The sequence below is a fragment of the Oryza brachyantha genome, chromosome 7 (genome assembly GCF_000231095.2).
Source record: "Oryza brachyantha chromosome 7, ObraRS2, whole genome shotgun sequence".
NCBI classification, from domain to species: Eukaryota; Viridiplantae; Streptophyta; class Magnoliopsida; order Poales; family Poaceae; genus Oryza; species Oryza brachyantha.
Genome location: NC_023169.2, coordinates 19,330,109 through 19,351,558, shown reverse-complemented (window position 1 = coordinate 19,351,558; position 21,450 = coordinate 19,330,109). Strand labels below are relative to the sequence as shown.

At 40.6% G+C, this 21,450-nt stretch overlaps 3 protein-coding genes across 3 annotated transcripts; 1 reads left to right on the top strand and 2 right to left on the bottom strand.

The window, feature by feature from the left end:
- Positions 1–518: 518 nt before the first annotated feature.
- On the top strand, positions 519–3,463 carry LOC102702115 (phosphoinositide phospholipase C 2-like). The gene is made up of 7 exons (XM_006658113.3): positions 519–1,319; positions 1,419–1,667; positions 1,774–2,000; positions 2,154–2,271; positions 2,573–2,719; positions 2,788–2,874; positions 2,941–3,463. Exons 1-7 carry the CDS (start codon positions 666–668, stop codon positions 3,232–3,234), a joined length of 1,776 nt encoding a protein of 591 aa, XP_006658176.3. The 5' UTR covers positions 519–665; the 3' UTR covers positions 3,235–3,463.
- Positions 3,464–3,524: 61 nt separating this feature from the next.
- LOC102701841 (symplekin) lies at positions 3,525–16,749 on the bottom strand. Its single transcript, XM_006658112.3, has 28 exons — positions 16,533–16,749; positions 15,935–16,094; positions 15,760–15,855; positions 15,566–15,680; positions 15,309–15,471; positions 14,959–15,130; positions 14,559–14,651; positions 13,951–14,412; positions 13,281–13,871; positions 12,983–13,051; positions 11,584–11,700; positions 11,254–11,499; positions 10,766–10,813; positions 10,547–10,687; positions 9,937–10,017; positions 9,792–9,854; positions 9,602–9,709; positions 9,319–9,399; positions 9,175–9,222; positions 8,626–8,700; positions 5,724–5,819; positions 5,558–5,638; positions 5,393–5,464; positions 4,665–4,709; positions 4,499–4,582; positions 4,242–4,345; positions 3,981–4,149; positions 3,525–3,874 (listed from the first exon to the last, which is right to left on the bottom strand). Exons 1-27 carry the CDS (start codon positions 16,703–16,705, stop codon positions 4,002–4,004), a joined length of 3,732 nt encoding a protein of 1,243 aa, XP_006658175.1. The 5' UTR covers positions 16,706–16,749; the 3' UTR covers positions 3,525–3,874; positions 3,981–4,001.
- Positions 16,750–18,557: 1,808 nt separating this feature from the next.
- On the bottom strand, positions 18,558–21,216 carry LOC102720167 (temperature-sensitive sn-2 acyl-lipid omega-3 desaturase (ferredoxin), chloroplastic-like). The gene is made up of 7 exons (XM_015839382.2): positions 20,751–21,216; positions 20,527–20,683; positions 20,298–20,390; positions 20,013–20,198; positions 19,789–19,869; positions 19,246–19,383; positions 18,558–19,151 (listed from the first exon to the last, which is right to left on the bottom strand). Exons 1-7 carry the CDS (start codon positions 21,131–21,133, stop codon positions 18,954–18,956), a joined length of 1,236 nt encoding a protein of 411 aa, XP_015694868.1. The 5' UTR covers positions 21,134–21,216; the 3' UTR covers positions 18,558–18,953.
- Positions 21,217–21,450: the final 234 nt, after the last annotated feature.

Here is a 21,450-nt window from a genome sequence, read left to right as displayed (position 1 = left end):
GTGAAATAAAGTAAAAATCGGAATCCACCCACTGAGTACTGGAGTAAATCATATGTTGTTTTTATTAGTAAATAAAATACTAGCAAGCACACGGTTCGAATTAAGAAGGGAATTAAGGGAAGAAAGGTAGTACTCCTACTACTTAGCGAGATCTTTGACCTTGACCCCCAAACTAATTAAAACTAGTATAAAAATTTCCCTTCCATTAATTAATTAGTTGAGAGTGAAGTAGTTACCGTGCCTAATCAATCAATTAATCAGTACTCTATAAATCATGGGTGAGCGTGCCGACAGTTAGGATTACGCTATAAGCACTTTTAAGATTTATTTAAAACTTATATAAAATATAAATTAATTTTTGTTTGCACCACTTCTCTTATCGGTCTTAATTTATTTTATCCTCACCTGTAATATATTATTTTTAATTTTAATTTTTATAAAAAATAATTTAAAAATAAATACTTGTACAAGGAACGGAACGGACGAGGGGTACGTAGAATAGTAGGAGGTGAGGGAGAGTTGCTTTTTGTTCGTCTTTTTGTTGCGTCTTGCTTTGATTGATTCGTCGTCTCCAGCGAAAATTTCGCGAGGGAGGGGGAGGGAGAGGGAGAGGGAGAGGGAGAGGGAGAGGAGTAGCAGCAGCCGGAGACGGAGGAGAGACAGAGATGGGCACGTACAAGTGCTGCCTCATCTTCAAGCGCCGCTTCCGCTGGAATGACGCGCCGCCGCCCGAGGACGTGCGCGCCATCTTCTCCCACCACACCGGCGGTGGTCCCCACATGGCCGCCGACGGCCTCCGCGGCTACCTCCAGGCCGCCGGCCACGGCCCCGACGCCGCCGAGCTGGAGCGGTTGCTCGACCAGATCCGCCAGCTACAGGGGCGCGCCGCCCGCATCCCGCGGGTCGGCCGCTCGCTCCTCACCCTGGACGACTTCCACCGCTTCCTCTTCTCCCACGAGCTCAACCCGCCGATGCGGCACGGCCAGGTGCACCACGACATGACCGCCCCGCTCTCCCACTACTTCATCTACACCGGCCACAACTCCTACCTCACCGGCAACCAGCTCAGCAGCGACTGCAGCGACGCCCCCATCATCAAGGCGCTCCAGAGGGGAGTCCGGGTCATCGAGCTCGACATGTGGCCCAACTCCGCCAAGGATGACATCAGCATCCTCCATGGCAGGACGCTCACCACTCCGGTCTCGCTGCTCAAATGCCTCGTCTCCATCAAAGAGCACGCCTTTGTGGCCTCACCCTACCCAGTTATCATCACTCTCGAAGACCATCTCCCGCCCGATCTCCAAGACAAAGCCGCCAAGGTCGCTCTTTTTTTCCCACTTACTTATTTAATCTCTGCTTCCTAGTACGTACTTACCTAATTAATCTCTGCCTGCTTAACCCACCCATTCTCTTCCTAGATGGTTCTTGAAGTTCTCGGCGGCATCCTCTACTACCCTGAAAATGACAACGTCAAAGAATTCCCTTCCCCTCAAGCCCTCATGGGCCGCGTCCTCCTCTCCACCAAGCCCCCCAAGGAGTACCTTGAAGCCAAGGATGGTAGCACCATCAAAGACGGTGGTGATGTTGGCAAGGGAGGAGCCACTGATGATGCCGCTTGGGGAAAGGAAGTCCCGGATATTCAGTCTGAAATCCAGTCTGCCACTAAAGTACTCATTTTGCTTCATGCTTCATGCTCTGCTCCTCCTCCTTTTCTTAGGCTCATACAATCCGTTCAGCAAGTTTTTTATCTGCATATTTGTGTTTGATCCACAGCATGAAGACACCGACGACGACGACGAAGATGCTGATTCTGAGGAGGAGCAGAAAATGCAACAGCATCTAGCTCCACAGTATAAACACCTCATTACGATCAAAGCAGGAAAACCAAAAGGTACTCTGGTTGATGCCTTAAAGAGTGACCCAGAAAAGGTTAGAAGGCTCAGTTTGAGCGAGCAACAACTTGCCAAAGTGGCAGATCATCATGGTACCGACATTGTGAGGTATAGTACATGAAATTTGGTCATTCCATCCTCGACAGCTCAAGTTTGAAGAGAGACAACAGAAAACACCTGCAGTGCAAAAGGGGTTTTTGATACTTTAGGCCGCCTTTTCGCTACCTCTGCTGAAATGCTCAATGTTTTTGGTCAAAACAGGTTCACACAGAAAAACCTACTGAGGATATACCCAAAGGGCACTCGGGTCACTTCATCCAACTATAATCCATTTCTTGGTTGGGTGCATGGTGCTCAGATGGTAGCGTTCAATATGCAGGTGCAGTTCCTGTTTCCTGATCAATTAATCCCATTGTGATGGTGTAGATGTATGTTCCTTATTTCCAATTAAGTAAATTCGGTGAGGGATCAATTTGCTGAACGCAGTTGCTTTCACATTTTATATGAAATGGCAGCATTATACCTGTATGATTATGGTGTAATAGAACTTTGGAATTGGTAGATGAAAAACCTGGAATTTGTGCTCTTATGTTTGCTGAATGCATGTCAAGTTGGTCATACAGCGGTTCACTTCTTCTCTTGAGTATCAACTTTTTACAAGGAGATTATATTTCTTTCAGGGATATGGAAGAGCACTCTGGTTGATGCATGGGTTTTATAAAGCTAATGGTGGGTGTGGTTATGTGAAGAAGCCAGATTTCTTAATGCAAAGTGAACCAGAGGTTTTTGATCCAAAGAAGGTCCTATCTCCGAAGAAAACATTAAAGGTATTGTTGTTTGTTAGTATCTGTGAAACCCAGAGGCAGATGGACTGAAGAGAACTGCTGCCTTTCAGGTGAAAGTATACATGGGCGATGGCTGGCGGATGGACTTCAAGCAGACCCACTTCGATCAGTATTCTCCTCCAGACTTTTATGCGCGGGTAAGTGGATTGAATTGAAGTTGTGATTTAGAAAGAAAGTAATGAGGGGCGGATGCATGCGCGTAGGTGGGGATAGCAGGAGTACCAGCAGACTCGGTGATGAAGAAGACGAGGGCAATAGAGGATAACTGGGTGCCGGTGTGGGAGGAGGAATTCGCCTTCCCACTGACCGTGCCGGAGATCGCGTTGCTGCGGGTGGAGGTGCACGAGTACGACATGTCGGAGAAGGACGACTTCGGCGGCCAGACCGTCCTGCCGGTCTCGGAGCTCCTCCCCGGGATCCGAGCGGTCTCGCTCTTCGACCGTAAAGGGAACATGTACAAAAACGTCAAGCTTCTCATGCGCTTCGAGTTTGAGTGACACACACTCTCTCTCTCGGTGCTTGTCTTGTGCCTGTGCTGTGTGTGCAGCATCCTATCCTGTCCTTGGGCCTTTTTTATCTTCCCTGTGCATATCCATCCCATTTATTGTTTGTCTCGCTACCACCCACACCTGTAATTGCTCCTGTTACTATACTTGTGAGTAACATGTATAATTAATAATAAGGCAGGCTTCACGCCACGTTCCCTCCAAATATAGTGCTTAGTGCAACCGGAGCACTAGGCATGTACCAACTAAACCATAGCTAAACAAGAAACTCTCTTACATTCAAACGTGAATAACAACATCGGCTAAATTATTCGACAAAGAGATCTCAATGAAAATTTTAGAGAACCACCAAAGATGAGCATTCGGGGCTAAGAATCTTCTGCTTTCACTAGCCAAGGTATACTGTACATATCCCGCCGCACGGCCAGAAGGCCACAACTGCTCGGCGACAACAAAATCATTCTGTCATGTTACTCACTCACACCTATCAGGGGTCTAACCCAAACAATCTTATAATTCATTGCCCAATGCCTCCTTCCAGCATATATATAAATAATACATAAAGGGCAGTAGTACGAATAAACAACACCGATATTTGGTTGGGACGTCAAATTCGCACATCACCGACATTCTGCAGACACAAGAAGGAAGCAATAGTGTATTTCAGTAAAAAGGAGAGAGCAGTATCTTTGCATCTATTATGATAAAACAAAGAGCAACAAATTTGAGATACTTACCAGGGCTGCATAAAGGGAAGATTAGCTAGCGGCGGAAGATTCCTGGGTCACTTCTGTCGTAGCATCTGCAGCTGAACTGCTGGTTTCTCCAGCCTGATTTTGTCTACTTTTTGCTTGAGGCGCAGGTTGCTGTTGATCTTCAGCAAGACCCAGAACTACCAAAGTAGACCTGCCATAGAAGGGAAGCTCCCATCAGATCCTCCCCTCGTGTACTAGAAATGGGTAGATTTATGCTGATAAAGCATATGGTTAAGTACACACCTAGGAAGAGTTGATCGTACGTTAGGCTGGTTGGCGTGCTCAACCAAAGGTGCCTTCAGTACAGGATTCTTACTCAAGGCACTTTCAAGCTGAGGAGCCGGTAACTGATAAAAAGTGTGATGTTAAGACATTATTGATATTATGATAAGAAAATGAACTCTCGAATGTGTACAACAACTATGGATGATGCACATACTAAAGAGATTTATGCATATAACAATAAGTAGATTCTACTTAAGAGGCAAAAATGAGCCAACCTGCAGCAGCACACCATATGACTGAGGTTTTGTCAAGATAGTGCACTTCAGGAATCCTACCCATAACTTAGGATATTTCCATATCTGCCATGACAAAAAGACAGTATGATATTTCCATATCTGCAAGGATATAAAAACACAACAACTATACTTAAAAAATGAGAACCTGCTTGCTAACAAGGCGTGACATGATATCCATCACAAAATCCACCTGAAATGAAGGCTCATCAGATTATAAGATACAAGAAACAGGTCTACAAAACTGAGAAACCAAGAGATTTAATAATATAATAATAAATAATTGCAATGCTCAAGACTTCAGTATCTTTTCATGCCAACAATGTACATTAACGAAGTTGCCCATGACACAGTCAATAAGATTAATATTAGCATATTGATAGAAAATAAAGATCTCTGATGGTCCTAATCCTCCACCCCCTTGGAGAGTTGAAAGGACAGGTGCTACCATGCAACTAACAATATATATGTCTTGCTTTCATAGAATCAAGTGGATCAGTGAATGCACAAGAAATGAAGCAAGTGGTGTAAACAGTAAACTTAAGTGATTAACTCTTTGCTTCTTAAAGAGTGGCAATAGCATGCAACTAAAGAAAATTCATCAATGTATTGCTTTCTAATCCAAACAGATTCAAACACCAACCAAGCAAGGGGATGTGGTTCATTCAACATGTTTCAGGTAGATCATGTTTAACAGCATGAACCTGGCATTTCAACTTAATTTGTTGTACTATCTACAGATGTCACAAACTAGATTATAGTCACCGACCATTTTAACTTAATTTGTTGTACTACGCATAGATGTCACAAACTAGATTATAACACCAACAAACTATCAGCCACAGTTTACATATTGGGTTCATGCAGTTAACTCACCAATGCAGGAAATGCACCAATCGCTTGCATAACAGTTCGCATAAACAGCAACGGAAGCGGAATCTGTTCAACCTGCAGAAAAGTTGAGCTTGAGCAATGACCCAACAGGTACATCATATCATAAGGCAGCTAGATCCAAAAACATGATAATATAAAGAGTATTACCAATTGGTTCAGCGCTTTCGCCAAAACTTGTTGAGTAAATATTGTCCTTTGCTCAAAGCAAGCAGCGCAGGCATCAATAACCTTCCATCACATAAAACAAATTACCACCTCATCAGTACATTAAACTAAATAGCCAAATAATCTATTTAAAAACTGGAAATCAGACCTTCTTGAGTGGTATTCCTTCTTTCTCAGGATCTATTACATGGATTGCAATCAGAATTTCTGATGGGTCAAGAGAAGGGCCATTCTGTGGTGATCCCTGAAAGAGTTAGCAAGTTATGCTGCATCATTAGCCTGCACAACCTGGGAAACCCTTAAAACTAAACTGAATCAGTTTACCAAAACTGAACTAGTACTCTGAACTCGCACTTTGCAATAGCGGGCATAACAAAAAAAATTCAACAAGTTAAACTTATATTTGCAGGCGATAAAAAACAAATGAATTACCATTGCCCTACCTTAAGGGAAATAAGTAAATGATATCATGAAAAAGATTGAAGGGAAGTCAGACATGATAGATGAACTATGGCAATCGTATCTTAGATCAATCAGTGTTTGTGTGTGTGTATATTACCCCACGTTTTAATTACGTGTTTTTGGAAAATAATTAAAAAAGACATGAAAATTCAACTTTCGAGTTGTTGCCCGGATGGACAATCGGAGACCATGAATGTGGTGAGCTCACCGAATCATACAAGATGGACTATACATTTGTTTGGAGTTTGAATGAAGCTGTGGCAATAGGATTAAAGTGGATCATCAGATTTGTGTTTTTCTCCCTTTAAATACAAACTCACGGTTGGAAAAAAAAAAGGGAGAGAACCAGATACATCAATCTATTCAGCCTCATGTCAACGTCCCCATGCACAGCCACATCATCATGATGCCCTAGCTGAAGCCACACTGCCGCTGGTTGCACGTACTCCTGCCATCGCAGTTGCTACTGTGCTGCCTTTTCCAATCAGCTAATTGTTGGAGCTGCTGCTGTACTGCTATGATGCTTACATCTGCTGTTAGCTGGGAAGAAGGATAGCAGAAGAGGAAGATGAGGAGAGCAGCAGAAGGAAGAATTGGGAGAATTAGTCTTGTGGATTCACCGATTTGATCATAAATTTGTGTTCTCTGTGTATAAGTAAAAGCCTAACTACTTCCATGTCACATTACTTTTAAATAGAAATCAGGTTTAATCCCAGGCGGTTCGGTTCTAATTCTCAGTGGGTAGGTTGAATGTGTATTTTCAAAACTGACTTTAATATGTTAGGAATCAGTTTTTGTGATCTAAACAAAAGTTTTATATCTATTCAATATCTTTCTAGTGGTTCTACTTTCGTTCAATTCGGATAAGTAGTTTAGGAGATATTGCAAAAACAGTACTGCTGACTCAGTCGAAAAACCAGCATGGCAAGTCTTCTTTTTATATCTCAGGACCAATTAAGATATAACTAGAGTGTCCTTGTCAACATGAAAGTTGTAGAAAAATTTCTATAGATACTCTTGATGTGTTTATTTACTAGATTTGGTTTTGTGGTTCAAAGGTTATTATCAGAACATCGATAAAGCACGGTTTGGCAGGTTTTGTGGGGATATCTAATTTCTATAGGTGTAGTTGTTAGATTTTCAGTGTTATTTTGTTCTTTAGGTAATCATGGATTCCAGTGGTGTTGGTGAGATGCCGTGCCATCGTCAATGTTATAGCAAGTGTGATGAATTTGTTGATTGGACTGGCTTGCTCTAGTTATTTGCTTGCATTATATAATGTGTGTGTTCTGATCTTGGCTTCCTCCTATTCATGTTTTAAGTGAGTATTCCTGTTTCAAGTTGATTTCGTGTTCACAGTTTTACTCGTAATTGAATATACTGATTCTTGTCCTGGTTGAATAATTCATGTTTCATGTTGGCCATGGATGTGTTCTCATGTGTTATTCTAGTTAGATAATTCAAGTTCCATGAGAGTCATGGATGTGCAATCTGGTACTTTCCTGCTTACCTGGCTTTACCATAAATACTAAGAGTGTATACACGATTGTTCGGGATGAAAATTACTGTTTCAATTCATGATTGTCTGGGATGGAAACTACTATTTGACAAATTCTTATCTTTGGTTGCAATGAAAAGAAAAAATTCTTTTGTTTTAGAGTAAGTAAATTGTATCTGTGTTTTAAAAACATTTTTTATTCATCCTTTATTTGTTACTTGTTATGTGTATATTTAGCTAGTTCCATGTTGTACTTGCTGAATATTTGTATACTCATCCTTGTGTTTTACTTGGTTTTTAGGTACAATGGACATGCATGGGCAGAAGGTAGCACCCCTTAATCTTTACACTTAGACACTCAAAGCATATAGCTTAAATATAGAGTGATAATTAGCATGAATAGATCTGTTCTGGTTGTTTTACCCCTCGTCATGACAGTATGTGTAGTTTCTCAAAATCCGTTATGATAATATGTTCATGGATGATGAAGAGTTTCTTTTAAACTGTCCTTGTGAAGGTGTGTACTGTGTAGCACTCCAGGTAGGTGGAAACCTGAGACATTAGTGTCTGATAAATTATTGCTGTGTGAGTGACTTTCAGTAAACTTTCGAATATTTTCTGTAAGAAAATTAAAGTTTGTAATCTTTATAACTGCAACAACAAAACTAGTGCCGTACTCACACAATACCAACGTTATTCCACTTTGTTACCACTTGCCAGTTAAAATTATGCATTCTTTCTCCCCTCAGACAACTTTACATGCTCCCATGACACAGTTGACCTAAGAAGGATAACTGCTGGATGGTCATTCAATATAGGTGGATATTTGGGTGATGTGGCGCTGCATATGCTTCGTTTTGTACTCAACTACATAAGTCTAATATATAGGTTACATGAAAAATAGGAGAGGGTAGAAAGAAGGTTCTACTAAGAAAACACCCCTTAAAGTTATTGTATTTTTATGTTAAATAAATACAACAAAAATATCAGACCAGACATGAACTAGTGCTAATATTCTAATACAAATCATAGTTAAGGATCAGACAAATATAACTCAGCATGCACAACATATTTCATGACGAAAACTAACCTGCAGGATTCGAGAAAGGGCAACTTGAAACTTATCCAAGGGAAGATTAACAATACTGGGAAAAACAGGAAGGATCTGAGAAAAAAGCAAAATGAACAATAGTTAATGTGAAAATAAAATAACAATATAAGTGACATCTTGACATTGATGCCTAAAGACCATAAAAGTTCCACTACTGCAACATGCCATGCATTGTCAAAGATTCATAACACTGAGAAATCTGATACCCAAGACTGGTCATCTTCCCCAGTGGCATTAAGAAAATAACACTGTTTTTTCAGATCAAACTGAAACATGAGTTCCATTTCAAAAAAGCTTACCACCTTGTTGCAGATTCAATTAAAATAGCATAGATGTGTGAAATAAAACAACATATGCAGATTAATATAAATAGTTCACAATACACAATAGTCATTAGGTGATTGCAGGAAAAAACATTAATGCTATTATACTGCATAAATTCTATAGTTCAATAAAACTAAAAATATGGTATGAATGCTGCTGGTTCATTGTAATATCTTTAATGTTACAAGAAGGGAGGAGAAAAACCTCATCTTTTGGAAGATGGGCCAAGACTGAAAAAAGGAACTCGATATCCTGCAAAATGAAGACATGTTTTTATAGCTTACTGTATCTCAGGTGGGAAACAGTACAGAAACTAAAAATGTACTCAGATAAAGATAACTAAAGGACCTTCGTTTTAGAATATAAGTTCTTTACAGAGGAGATCAGATCTTGAGATGGCACTGCTCCATCAGTGAGTGTCTGTAAAACCTGTGTGGAAATGCAATTTCATTGGGTTTATGTTGTATTCAGATGAAACAAAACTTTTTAAGACAATTTGATAAGCCTCTTTCCATACACATGTAAGTAAAATTTAGAATTCTTATAAAACCTTCCCCAATCTTAATATTTTTGGTAGGCTATCTTAGCCTACCCGGCAAAAAAAGAATTCTTATAAAAGCATATCTTGCACCTGCATGAGTAGGTCCCGACTATCTGCTGGTGGATCTGAGATAATCCCAAGAAGATTGGGAGATGAGCCTATTGTGCGGATCAGAATGGGTACTTGTCGATGAACTGCCTGAAAGCATACAATTTATAAAATGGATATAGTTTCATTCCTGATTGAGCCATTGGCATGGCAGATTAGCGGGAAGCCAGACCTGCTTGGCAGCTTGTGGTAGACTTCCATATATTGCAAATATATGCCGAAGAAGAGAATGCTTCTGACAAAGAAGATGTAAATTGTATGCTGTTAGAAAAAAATCAGAAATCAGATCAGAATATTAAAATTTAGTAATCACTAACCTTGGTGCACAATGCAAAATAGAGTGACATCAGAGTTTGAGCATCTGCTACTGAAGATGATAAATGTTCTAAACCACCATCCTTCAGAAGACATAGTTCATCCCAATAAGAACAAGCAGTACTATAAATCTATAATTTACTTGGAAAGGAACAGAGATGTACGCAAGGTTATCTTCCAAACAAATATACAATTGAGGGGGATTATCTGATTTTTGTGATAGCTATTTGAGAGTATAAATGACTAAATTAACTATTATAAAGTGAAAATCTTGTTTTAGAAAGGCCAGATGAGGAACTTCTATATGAAAATTTTTGCACGAAACAAGCTGTTTAGGAGCTTTAAAACCATGCTGGCGAAAAATCTCAAATCCACAATTGGATTGGAACACAGCCTGAGTCATCCTCAATTCTGCATATCTGATTCATCACATTTTTCTATTTTTTCACGTCACTTCATAGGTTTTTGAAATCCATATGATTTTATTCCTCTGGGTTTCATCTATTTTTGGTCTTGATATATTACGATGATGAAGTTCAAGGCAATTCTATTTAAGAATCAACTAAAGTGTAATTAGTCCAAACAGTAAAGAAATTAGAGCATAAATCAAACCTTGGGTGCTTCAGGAGTAGACATTTCAGAAGCTGCAGATTCATCAGCTGGAACTACTTCCAGAACTGAATTAAGTTTTTCATTTGCAAAATCCTCAATCCTTTTTGAAATGCTTGACATTGGAAATAGCTTATTTGCTACCTGTATTACCAAATGAAAAATTATGGATTGAAGTCGCAATGCATATTTCATACAAGCAAAAACAATTAGGTCAATTACCAAACGTATTGCCTTCATGCGAACCTCATCTAGATGATGGATTGAACTCTGCAAGAAAAACTTCTACTTAGAATCATAAAAAGGGAACTGAAAGTGGAACTAAAAGCTATACTTAACCAGAAAAGTCATATTAAGCACCAGTCATCAAAGCCAACTAAAAGTGCTAACAAGTATATAAGTTTCCTTCATTTGTAATTGCATGTTTGGGTTCAATCTGAAGTTTATGCCAATGGAAGGGAAATAGAGACACTAAAAAATTACTGATATATTTTGAGCATTTAATTGTTGTAAAATTTTCCAAGACATGTGAAACAAATAAACAGAAATCATGTTAGAATGACTCTCATGCTACCATAGGCAGCGATCCTGACATTCTTATGACAGTTTGTGACTAATCACAAAAATCATGTCAGAAGAACTGCACATCTAAGCAAGCATATCAGATATTTACTAAGATGAGTAAATATCTCATGAAGTCAATCTAGCACCTGCAAAGCAATCTCTAGACATCTGTCTCGATTTGAAGGTCTTAACATGATAAGGTTCCAGACAGCACTAAGTCCTTGAGTAACCCTATCACCACTCTGCAGATCCTTGTCCTGCTTATCATTACTTCCAGGAGAACATAAGCCCTCTAGTAACTTTAATACACCCTCTGATAAGTATGGTATCTCACAAAGTAATTTGCCAAGTGATTTATCTGAAGCTGGAAACATATCACGAAGATTTTCAGCCTACATCAAACAAGAAATGGTTGGCCATGATGCAAAAAAAGATGATAGCTGTGACAAAGTTAGAGACATCTTAAGAAGACATACAACAGTCAGAAGAAACGATTCATAAACTGATGTTGCAGTTCTTGATGAAAGGAAGTCTTGATCCTGTTCTGCTTCATGATACAACCTGTTCAGAATGCACAGTGTCAGCTCGTGTCCCTGCTCAAGAAAAGATAGTCAGAAATCATTACAAAATGTAAACTGATTAAATCAAGTACCTAAAGCAACAGAGTTACACCAAACACAAATTGGATAAATATTTTTATATTAAATACATAATGATCATCTTCGCAGGCTTGCTATATAAAATGAACAAGTACACAAACTACTACAACAATACTGCTTATGTTCTTTCTTAGATGTCAGTTAGGAACTCAGTTTGGTCTCAAATAGATGTTGCTTTCAGTTGTCTATGCAATATTTCCCAAAGATCCCCTGTTAAGAGCCGCATTGAAACATGTTGGCACAGGCTTTGGAACTGGTGTTGGGGATTGAGGTTGGGATTAAATGGTTGAGATGCACTGGTTTCAATTGATTAGGTGAGAGTAAATGGGGGTAAAATGGTCATAATAAGTAATTATCTGCTGCCTTGACCACTGTGTCTTAGCCAAAAAATTTCGAAAACTAAATAAGAATGGAGGGAGTAGCTAACTAAACTAGAATAAAGACAAAAATGGTGTTGTGATTAGTTAATGGTCAAGATATTGACTTGCTAGTTGAACCACATATCACAGACACAACACAGTCTATGACTACAAGTTATAAAAAGTGAAACTGAAAATATGTATTTTATTTCCATTAAGACACCACACAGCCTATGACTACAAGTTATAAAAGTGAAGCTGAAAATATGTATTTTATTTCCATTAATACTTTGGCGGTGGAGGTTGGGCATTTGTTCTTATCTCTTGTAACAGTCATGGTAGTTGTGAAGTATGATCGTTAACTGCCAGGTAGGGAACATTCCGTGCAAAATGCATAATACTTTGCAAAAGAATTTAGTCTGATGTCAAAACCAGGTGCTTGGACCGGATTTTTCTCCCAGTTCAGTGACTTCAGTCACCTAGGCAGGACTAAACTAATTTTCAGGCTGTGTTCTTTTGGTTGATGAAAGACGAAAGATTATCTGATCTTTTTATAGTTATTTAATAGTATAAAGATGAAATTAACTACTATAAAATTGAAAATCTACTCTACAAAGATGAGACGATGAACTTCTATATAGAAACTTTTTTGCAAAAAATGCACTGTTTAGCAGTTAGGGAAACGTGCACACAGAAGCTGATGAGTAATATGATCCAGAAGAACGCAGCCTGAGTTTTTCTCCTCTTTTAAGGTATCCAGCACTAGTATTTATAATAGAAAATTGATACCAGTTACACCTGGTGGACCAAAAAAACTTGTACAGAAAAGTAATTTTATTATCTTTGTACACCTGTACCTCATTATTTACGTAATCAGATAGCACATGCTTCTGGAGAAGCTCCCAAGGGTCCAACTCCAAAGGGAACTGCATTAGCAAGTAGCATAATGTAAAAGGAGTATAACAAATTCAACATATAAGAAATTGAAGCATCATTGTTTTCAACATTCCAAGCACTAGCACTTTAATGCTTATTCAAGACACTGTTTGTCAATGGATAAATTAGCCAAAGAATACTGCACAGAAAAAAACGCTGACTACTAACCAAGTTGAAGCCAAAGAATATTACTCTAAAGGAGGAAATGATAACATGTACCTCAACACCCAAGTGAGCAAGCAAGGGAAGACGAGCTATTGAACCACCAGATGCATCTTGTTTGTCACTACCAAGAATCCGCAGAAACGCTTCTTTTTGAAGCAGATCTTTAGCCTCGTCACTGAGATCAATATTAGTCACGACCAACTTTGGAAGCACATGCTGTGAAGTAACCGTGCTCGAATATGAGAACAGGGCCTGACTTGCTTCCACCATAGAAGAGCTTGGACTACGAATTTCTGAAGATTGAGCCAAACTGAGACCAGCAGAGGAAATATCAGCAGGCAATGAACTGATAAAACTGCCACCATGCTCTTGGGTTCCTTGAGGTTCTGTTGATGCATGGGATGCTTCTGATGATTCTTGAATCTCAGCTGATAACCTAGAGGAATCTACAGTGGATACTTTAGCCTCTGCAGTTTCCACTTCAAATGGAATTGATGAACTATTGCTATTCTCCTCCATAGGTGGATTTCCTGAGGTAGGTCCAGGAATGGCAGGAATTGCTGCGATTTTGTCAGCAGCAGATGGCACCACAGAGGAATCTATAGCTGGTACTTCATCAACTTCTCGATCATTTTGATTTATTCTCTGAAGACAAAAGGTTTGATAAATAGAAGATGAAGAAGAAAATGTAATAAATCAAGCAAAGATTGATAAAAGAGATAACCTTTAATAAAGACTCCAGCAGAGGAAAGCAAGCTGAAAGAAGGCTTGAACTCGGAGCACCAAATGGTTGGCTGGTTGAAAGAGTTTGCTGTTGGTCTATTTCAGGATGAGAAACTGGCAGGTGCTGCATGTTAACCATTACCACCTCTGCTAATAAGTCCGCAGCAATGCTGGATGACAGGATTTGCAGTGATCCAGCTGCTCTGTCACCTTGAGCGGCTAATGCAGCAAACATACTAACTAACTGATATACAGCTTCAGAATTGCCAGTACTTGCAGAGGTGGACGGATTAGATGAGACATCAACAAAGGATGGCTCAGCATTATTCTTAACATTTTCAGTATGTTCTTGATCATCGTGTGATTGCCTGATTCTTTTGTTGGAATGGCCACCATCTTCTAGCGCATCATTCATGTTGTCAATCAGATTGCGCTTGTTACTATTGTCAGTGCTTGCTGTCTCCTATCAAGGCATACATAGCCATTTGAAAACACTTACAGTTAGATTGGACCAAACTTAAGGGGCAAGAAACGAGCATTGGAAATTTCCTATCGTTATGTCATTTATCCTTGTATTTTAAGAGTGACATTGGATATAGAGGAATGTACCATCAGAGGCAACGATTCTACCCTGTTTGAAGAATGTTCTATCGAATCTGCCTGGCTGATAATATTTTGAGCTTCCAATAGGCGAGCTCGCCACTGCAAAAGTGGAAACTTCAGATAAGCAAGATATGATTATCTGAGCTCCAGAGAAAACACACAGGTGCCTAACTGACCTAAAATGCGTATATAGTATGAAAAACTTTTGAGTACACCGACCAAACAAAAACAGCATACCCTCTTAGGTAAAAATTCATTAACTAGAGAGTGCATATTGAAATAGGCATGGAGTATACTAGTACATGTGAAACCTGCCAGGGACCAGGAGTAAGAAAGGTGAATCGAGAAAGAAATTAACAGCAACATCAATTTAAATGTCACTGATTGTAAAAGAAAAAAGAAATACCGGCTCTGCACTTGAATGTGTACATTTCAGGCATGCAGCAAAGGCACTCTTCAAAGCATGGAAAGCACCTGGAACTTGCACTTTAATAATGGAACTTGCTGGATCCAAAGAAAGTAAAACCGGCAGTATGCGTCCGTAAAAGGAAGGTCTTCTTTGTGCGATAGCTGAGAGGCTGCAGGAAGCTCATGTTTCAGAAGGAATTTTCCCAAGATAAAAACAAAAGATACAAACATAATGAATAAATGTTACAAAATCTTCATGTAGGAAATATATTTGTTCCAGGAATGGTACGAAAGGAAAATCTATGATCTATGGAAAAGATAGTGGAATGCAATTTGGATGAGACAAACCTAGTAACAAAGACAATGATCATGGAAGTACTGAGTGATTTTACTTTAGGCGGCTTAAGCTGTTCTAGCAGCAATCCAAGGCTCTGGCTAGCTTCCATTGCCAGATCTCCAACATTAAGCAAAGCGTGACCTCCTCGCAACCATGCTACATTGAATCCCATATCTACAAAAGGATTTACAGATGATAACCATCATGGCACAACATCAAAACATTGGCAATAGGAATTGTTTGGTATGAAATGCCGCAGTTGTTGTACCTTCTGTAACTTCATTTGGTGGATCTGCTGGGCTATCAGGATCAGGGGTGTACAATAGAACTGTTTTCTCGACAAACTTAATAGCCAGTAACCTGGCTCCTTCATTGCCCATCGGCTGTAGGAAGATTATATAAACGTGAGAAACTGCAGGCACATAGAATGAAGCGGATAGGAGAAAAAAGAGTGTGCCATGCCTGAAACGCCATATGTGACACAGCAGATTTAAGCTTGAGCAGTGCATCCCAGCACAATTTTAGTGAATCATCGATGCCACCACTTGAGAACAAGCCCTGGTATGAAAACCAGCAAACCAGCAACGTGAGGCAAATTCCACGCACAGGCCACTCCAAATGGTGCTGTTAAAATTACCTGGATAACTAGCTGTTGCAGTACTTTGGCGAATAAGCTTGTTCCTGTTTTAATAGCTTGCCTTGCAACTGCAGGTGTCTCATCATTCAGAAGATCAAGTAGACAAGGCATGACATTAGGAAGGTACGCCATGCGTCTTGACCCAACCTCACCGATCATCCTATGTCAAGGTAGAGTTGGCATGCACATGGAGTCAATACATGAGCATATACAAGCACAGCGGAAAGCATGAGCAAGTATTCTCATTTCTAACAACTTTCTCATCAACAACACCTTGAGCGAGCAGGCTCGTTTACAGCACAGGTAATTAGTGTTAATCATGTGTTCCTATTGAGTGGTAAATAGAAGACTGCAAACATATCGTTACATCTGTGTGAAAAATAAGAGTGGCAGTGACTCATTGCACCACACTGCAAAACCAGCGAAACATTGACACGAGATCCTTCATTCCATCTAAATCACACACAGTCCACTCCAACCTAGGAGGAGCTGCGGCGACTTTGATGACTGATTCGCGACGCAGACACTGCACTTCCTCAGAGAATGAAATGGAAGGTCCAACTCGAGGGGAGGAAAAGCAACAGGATTAATCACTCACTCGGCGACGAGCTTGCGCACGGGGCTGGCCTCGTCGGCATGGAGGTCAGTGATGCGGGCGATGAAGTCGAGGAGTGGAAGCCTGCGGAGCTGGCGGAGGCGCGGCTCGATGGAAGAAGCCGACGGGTGGGGAAGGAAGGTCGGCGGGAGGTCTCGGGCAGCGGCCACCGCCATCGGAACCCTAGCTCCGGCCGGCGGGGAGCTCACGCCGGCGGGCCGCGTGCTTTTTGAGGGAGAGGGAAAGAAAGAGGAACCTACATATGGGCTGGGCTGGGCTGGGCTGGCTTACGTACGGTGAGAAGGAGCTGGGCGGGCTCAATTGAACACATGGGCTTGGATGGGCTCAGATGTACTACTATTCGAGAAGCCAGCCCACATGCATGCCATTTGCTTTTCTTTTCTTTACATTTTGCAAGGAGGGTTTGTATGTCAACAACGTTTAGGCCCTGCAATCTCTTCTCTCCTGTAGGCAGTGAAGGACCTATTCCTATTTCTGGTGTGGACTCGTTCTTGCACCAACTGATTTTACCCGTTCTTCGCTCTGCATTCTTCATTCTTCAAATTCCATAGCTAAAATCATCTCATCAATAGACTTCACATCTCTTATGTATACTTTTCATGTATTGGAGACTTTTAAATTAGAAATGATCTTACCAATTATAGAGTTTTCATGTGTTAAAAATTATCTTTCTAATAAGAAACATGCCAAACACTTTTTATATATTAAAAAATTTATATATAGATAAACATATAACTTTTCAATCATAAATTTTCTATAAATATGCACCGTATACCTTTAGAATTAAAGTTCAATCACAACATCGATGTGGCATACGTATTAGCACAATCTGGTATAAAATGTCATTCAAACACCAATAATGATGCCAGCATAATGAAGTTAGTGTTTAACACCAACCCGCAGTTGCATAAAACATAAGATCGATCAAGGCTCTAGACACTATTACTTAGACGCTCAAATAGTCAAATAACAAACAATAACATCGGATATAAATCTCTTGTGAATATAAATGAGTATTTGGGATTTTCTATAAATATTTTGTTAGCACTATCTTTTTATGTGAAATAAGCAAATCATTGATCTATCAAATGATACATCACTGTAGAATATTTTTAATCATAAAAGATATGTGCACTTCTAATAATAATTGTAGGGAAACATAACTAATGGAAACATCGTTAGTATTTTACTTTGTTAAAAAATTGTCACATATTTTTAAACTACAAAGAACTCATACAATAAAATGTATGTTTGGCATTACGTGGTCACTTAATATATTAATTCAAATATATTTTTATGTAATATAAGAATACACAACAAAATTTGTTTTTAAACTTATAAAACATTTAGACTTTGAATTATGTTTTATTGGAGAGTTGGACAATCATTTTTATCCATTTGATATATACAAATGTCAATAAATTTTCATTTATTATAAAAAGATGGAAAGTTGTGTGAGATGCAACTCATATGTAAAGTAGCCTTTATTAAATTTAGCTTTATAAAGATTAGATTTTATGTTAATATTAGATAATATAGATAAATTATTTAATTAAAATTATCCTTGCAATGTGTAAACTTGATGTTGTAGTGATTCTAATGTTGTAGTGATTCTAAAATTAGTGCATCAATTTTTTGTTGTGATGTCTCTGAAATTAATGTATAAACTTGGCCTTATAAGTTTTGGAATTACCGTTTAAACTTGAAAACTTGTAATTACAATATGTCAACCTAAAATTAATTATATAAATTAAGCTACAAATCAACTTTGAATATTTGATTTGTACGCTTGCATTTGAAAGAATTTATGATATTTTTTTACATGACTAAATTGAGCTGTAACGTTACCATAGGTGCAGTAATAGTCTTCCATCCCTTCCTTTCGGGGACTAACTGAATAAGCCTCTAATGTTTTGAAAGTCTATTAGTAACTTTTTTTTGAATGAAAAAGTCTATTAGTAACTTAGTGGTGCAACAAAAGTAAAAGAAAGGAATCCAACACAGAGCTGGAGTTACAAAAGTAGTCCAGTAATTGATGTATAGTACCGTTTGAAACAAAATGATGAGATGCACTGAATGCAGCATCCGTGAATTCTGAGGTATATGTATTCGCCTTGTCCAAATTACCGCTGTCTTATCTTGTGTCTTACAAACAGAGCACGCAGGCAATATATGCAGCTAACCTTCAGTATAAATCCTAAGTCCTATCCACGGAAAAGAATGTAGCCCTCAACATGGTGATATACAGGTACTCTACTCCGGTCTCTGTCTGTCGATGGAAGGTGTCCAAGATCACTCCAATTTTATATACGTCCATGTCAGTCCCAAGCTCGATCAGTAGCTAATTTGAGCCTCCGGGCTTAATAAGAATTTAAGGAGGAAGCATGCATGGGACACTTGAATTTAGTTGTTGGTGGTGCGAGTGGTCGGAGACAACGAGATGCTTGGGTCGGTCTGGTAGTAGACGACATCTCCGGTGTCACTGACGTAGTGGTCGCGATTCAAGCTCCGGGACAGTGCTCCAAACAGGTGAAACGGAAATGGCCCTGACTTGTCAGGCTCCCTGTAGTATTTCCCCAGCACACCCTTCGCTGCCTCCGTCTGCGTGCATAGTTGTGTTTGTTTGTTTGTTTGTTTGTTTCATCATCCATCCATTTCAGTCATGTACTGTACTAGTCAGTAATTAGATACTTACCGCCTCGATTAGATTGTAATGCGGGATTTGGGGAAAAAGATGGTGAATAACATGTGTCCCGATGTCGTGGTGGATGTTGTTGATCCACCCATAGTCCCTGTCCAGCGTCGTCAGCCCTCCCCTCAGATAGCTCCATTCCTGTATAATATAATGCATTCATTCACAATCTCACGCGGGAAAAAAAATTGCAAAAGGTTTGAATTCTGAAAGCGATGCATCTCTCAGCTGGAAAAAGATGCATGTATACAAAAAGCTACAGATATGTGGCCTGTGAAAGAAAGCAGCAGCCAAGGTGCATCATGGACCACAGCACAGCACAGCGTTACGTTTATAACGGTGGTTTGTGTGGACACAAGTAACTGATCTTTGCATTATCATCCAGTTCCTACGCATGAGTCGTGGTGCATTCACAGGCTCATCTCAAAGTCGCATCCCAAGTTTTGGTATATATGCCTTAGCCTTTTAATGTCTACTGCAATCAATTAGATCATCCAACGGCATATCATGTCGTGTGTGCTTTCTGATAACAGTATTCATGTGTACCTTGCCACGGTACCAGGGCAGCTTGTCGTTGTGGCCGTGATGGTGCAAGTAGGTGACGAAGTCCAGCCACATAACAAAAATCTGCATGCGCGGAAAATTCATGAATTAATTAACTGAAGAGAAAAGCTAGATTTTGCGCCCCACAAAGGAGGGGAGAGGATAGAACCCAATCCAATCCACAGCGACGGAGGAAATGAATTGAAAGCAAGCTAGGCAGGATGTACCCAGTAAGGGACAAAGTAGAGCTTGAGCATCTGAAGGGGTCCCATGAGGAAGGTGAGGGCAGCGAGGAGGGTGGCCATGGCCACCCAGCACGCCGTGGACGTCAGCACGTCGTTCTTTTCGTTGGGTTGGAACAGGTCGCTGCTAGGATCGAAGTGCGAACCTGACTTCCCTGGGCTCCTCGCCCACTGCAATTCAATCAATATTCATCCAACCAACCAACCATTGATAATTTGATACTACATACTCCACTCCACTCCAGGTATATACACTAGAATAGAGAGTACCAGGTAGAATGGGTAGGCGAGCATGGGGAAGGGAATTGTGAAGCGGAGCATCCTGGTGGCGCTGTTCAGGCTCCTATACAGCCGCTCAGGAAGCTGCATTTTTTGTTGTTATATATCGATATGCAAATTATTAATTTACTAGTGTAGTAGCGGAAATTAATATGCAACTGTTTGCGAGAAGAAATAGTAAGATGGATAGAAAGAAAGAAAGAAAGAAGAAGAAGCGCACAGGATGCCAGGACTCATCGTTGTCGACATGGCCATGGTTCTGATGGTGCGTCCTGTGGCTAATCCTCCAGCCATGGTAGGGTACCAGGATGGAGGAGTGGAGTATGTGGCCAACAAGGCTGTTCAACCTCGGGTTGTTGGAGAAGCTGCCGTGCCCGCTGCATGCAAATTTCAATTACTATAATATTGGAGTAATTCATTTGTCAATCAAGTACTAGTACGTACCAGTCGTGGCCGAGGACGAAGAGCGCCCAGAACATGGTGCCCTGCGCGGCCCAGTAGAGCGGCCATGCGAGGAAGGTGTCGAGCCGAGCGGCGGCGGCGGCGAGGGCGAGCACGACCACGACGTCGCGCAGCACGTAGCCCATGGAGCGCCAGGGGTCCTTCACCCAGCAGTGCTTGGGAATGGCGGCGCGGATGTCCGCCAGCCCGAAGGGAGGCGCCGCGCCGGGGTCGAAGTCCTCCACGGTGACCAGGCGGGTGGGCGCGGCTACGCGGAGGGGGAGGCGGAGGCGGAGAGGAGTGGGAAACAGTGGGAGCGCAATGGCGCGGCGGAGGGGGAGAGGCGTGAGGCCGCCGCCGCCGCCGGAGAGGAGTAGGCGGGCCATCGCCTCCCGTATTGAGTTGGCGCGCGAGAGGAGAGGTCGGGGTTTCCTCTCCTCCAATTTCCCCTTTATTATCTACTCACAAAGGCAGAGGCAAGTGGGCCTTTTGGCCTTTGGCCTATCGCCCACTGGCTTTGGCCTCTCGTCTCACTCACTCTGACTCTGTGCCTTCCAATCATCACTCTCTTCCCCTCCTCCCTCCCAAGCTAATTATTACTACTTCCGTTTCAAAATTTAGGTTAATTACTATAGACTAGGGAGATATTAAAAAACCTTTCAATCATTTCAGTGGTTAATTTTTTAATTTTAAATTGATTAGA